This window comes from Pyrus communis, chromosome 12, assembly GCF_963583255.1.
Source record: "Pyrus communis chromosome 12, drPyrComm1.1, whole genome shotgun sequence".
NCBI classification, from domain to species: domain Eukaryota; kingdom Viridiplantae; phylum Streptophyta; class Magnoliopsida; order Rosales; family Rosaceae; genus Pyrus; species Pyrus communis.
In genome coordinates, this window is record NC_084814.1 from 20,254,617 (window position 1) to 20,256,342 (window position 1,726).

Sequence of the window (1,726 nt, forward strand, 5' to 3'; positions counted from 1 at the left end):
TATCCTCGGACTTGGTGAAATAGGAGGAATAGATCCGGAGAGGATCCCTTTCCATAAGAATAATTAAGAATTGGCCGAACAAAAATTACAAACTTCAGAAGCCCAGAAAAATTGGGTTGATAAAATTTGAGCCCAAACACCAGTTAAATCAGGAAGCAAACAAATTGGACCTAAAGGCCCATTCCCGACTCCAAACTGAAAACCCAAATTGTTTCGGTGTTACCAAGTTTCGGGAAAACCGAAATTTCGGTTTGGTTTCGGTATTCACAGTCCGTCCAGAAACATTTTGGTTCGATTTTCGGTCTTCAAGTTCCGATTCAGTATCCCGAACCGAACCAGCCCTATCTACATATGAGTCTCTTGCAATTTACACCAATTCTTGCCTGCAAGGGCCCAAAAAGGACCAACGCCGTCTGGAACGACTGAACTGCAAGTGACCCAAATTCTTGTACGCCATGAATTTCTATGGTTTGGGTTAGCCCAACTGCTATTTTACACCCGATCCGTCATGCGATTGTCAATTTACCTACCAATACACGATAGTTCAGAGGTAAAACCGCAATTTTCCCTTGAGATATTGTTTTAACCCCCATGTGTCCAACCATTTCAACCCCAACAATGCTTACTTTTATTTTCATCGACATCGAACTCGAAACCCCTTTCAAAACGTTTCTTTTGGGTAAACCCTCGTTCAAATGTTTTAAAATAAAAATACTGCTAAACTAAGAGCCAGTTGGTCTAAAATGCGTAAGAAAAATACAAAGCTTCATGATCAAAGATAAAGAAACAAGATTAAAGCAAATTAACATAGATTATAGTAAACAAACTAATTAAACAATACAAGATTAAGATATCGTTTAGAAGTGTTTTTAAAATGACTGAAAGCGTTTTTGATAAAAATATTTTTTGAACCAAATTCTTCGCATAAATGCAAGTAAATAAGTGGGGCTTTTGCATAAAGCACTTTTAAAACACAAAAACACTTTTCTCTAATTGCGCTTTCAGATATTTTAAAAATCATTTTCGAACGAGATCTAAAATGTTGATCGAGTTCACACACTCTAAAAATCTAATCACTCAACTCACATAATTAAGTAAATAGTACATAAATAAGAATAAAACAGCTTAACCAGCATAGATGTGAACTCCAATGGCAATAAGGAAGATGGTGAGGAGGCCAAAGTAGATGATGGTGTGCACCACGATGGAAGCGGCGCTGGTCTGCATGTTCCCGAACTCCACCAACCTCCCACGTCCGGGTATCTGAAACAAAAGCCCGGGTGTCAACAGCACAAACAGCACCACCGCTATCAACACAGGACCCCAGTCTGCCATTTTTGCACCTGCTCTTCTCTTCAAAACCAGATCAGCGACGAGGAGGAGGAGGAGGAGGAGGAGGAGAAAGTTATAGACGGGTTTTGGAAGATCTGAGAGGAAAGTGGATGGGTTTTGGAAGTTTGTGAAGAGATAGGAGGTTGGGAACATAAATTGTCGGACAAGTGCCTAGGTGCCATGTGTTTTTCTCGTGACAATGGACGAGTGCACGTGCCAATTCTGTGACGTGTCAGGATCTTGACTGCTGGATTTCGATGGATGGGATCTTCTTGGGGGGGATGAGCATGAATTTGAATTTGGGATTTAAGCCTTTTTGGACTAAGCATTTTTATGTTTAAATCTTACAAGGAAATTGCTTTTTTTTTTTTTAAGAATTTGAAGTCACACTGCA

At 39.7% G+C, this 1,726-nt stretch overlaps 1 protein-coding gene across 1 annotated transcript; it reads right to left on the reverse strand.

The window, feature by feature from the left end:
• Positions 1–686: 686 nt before the first annotated feature.
• LOC137711541 (uncharacterized) lies at positions 687–1,438 on the reverse strand. The gene has a single exon (XM_068450791.1). It carries the CDS (start codon positions 1,333–1,335, stop codon positions 1,126–1,128), a length of 210 nt encoding a protein of 69 aa, XP_068306892.1. The 5' UTR covers positions 1,336–1,438; the 3' UTR covers positions 687–1,125.
• Between the last annotated feature and the right edge of the window lie 288 nt (positions 1,439–1,726).

Coding starts and splice junctions, on each gene's coding strand:
- LOC137711541 (XM_068450791.1), bottom strand. CDS start 1,335: ATGGCAGACTGGGGTCCTGTGTTGATAGCGGTGGTGCTGTTTGTGCTG.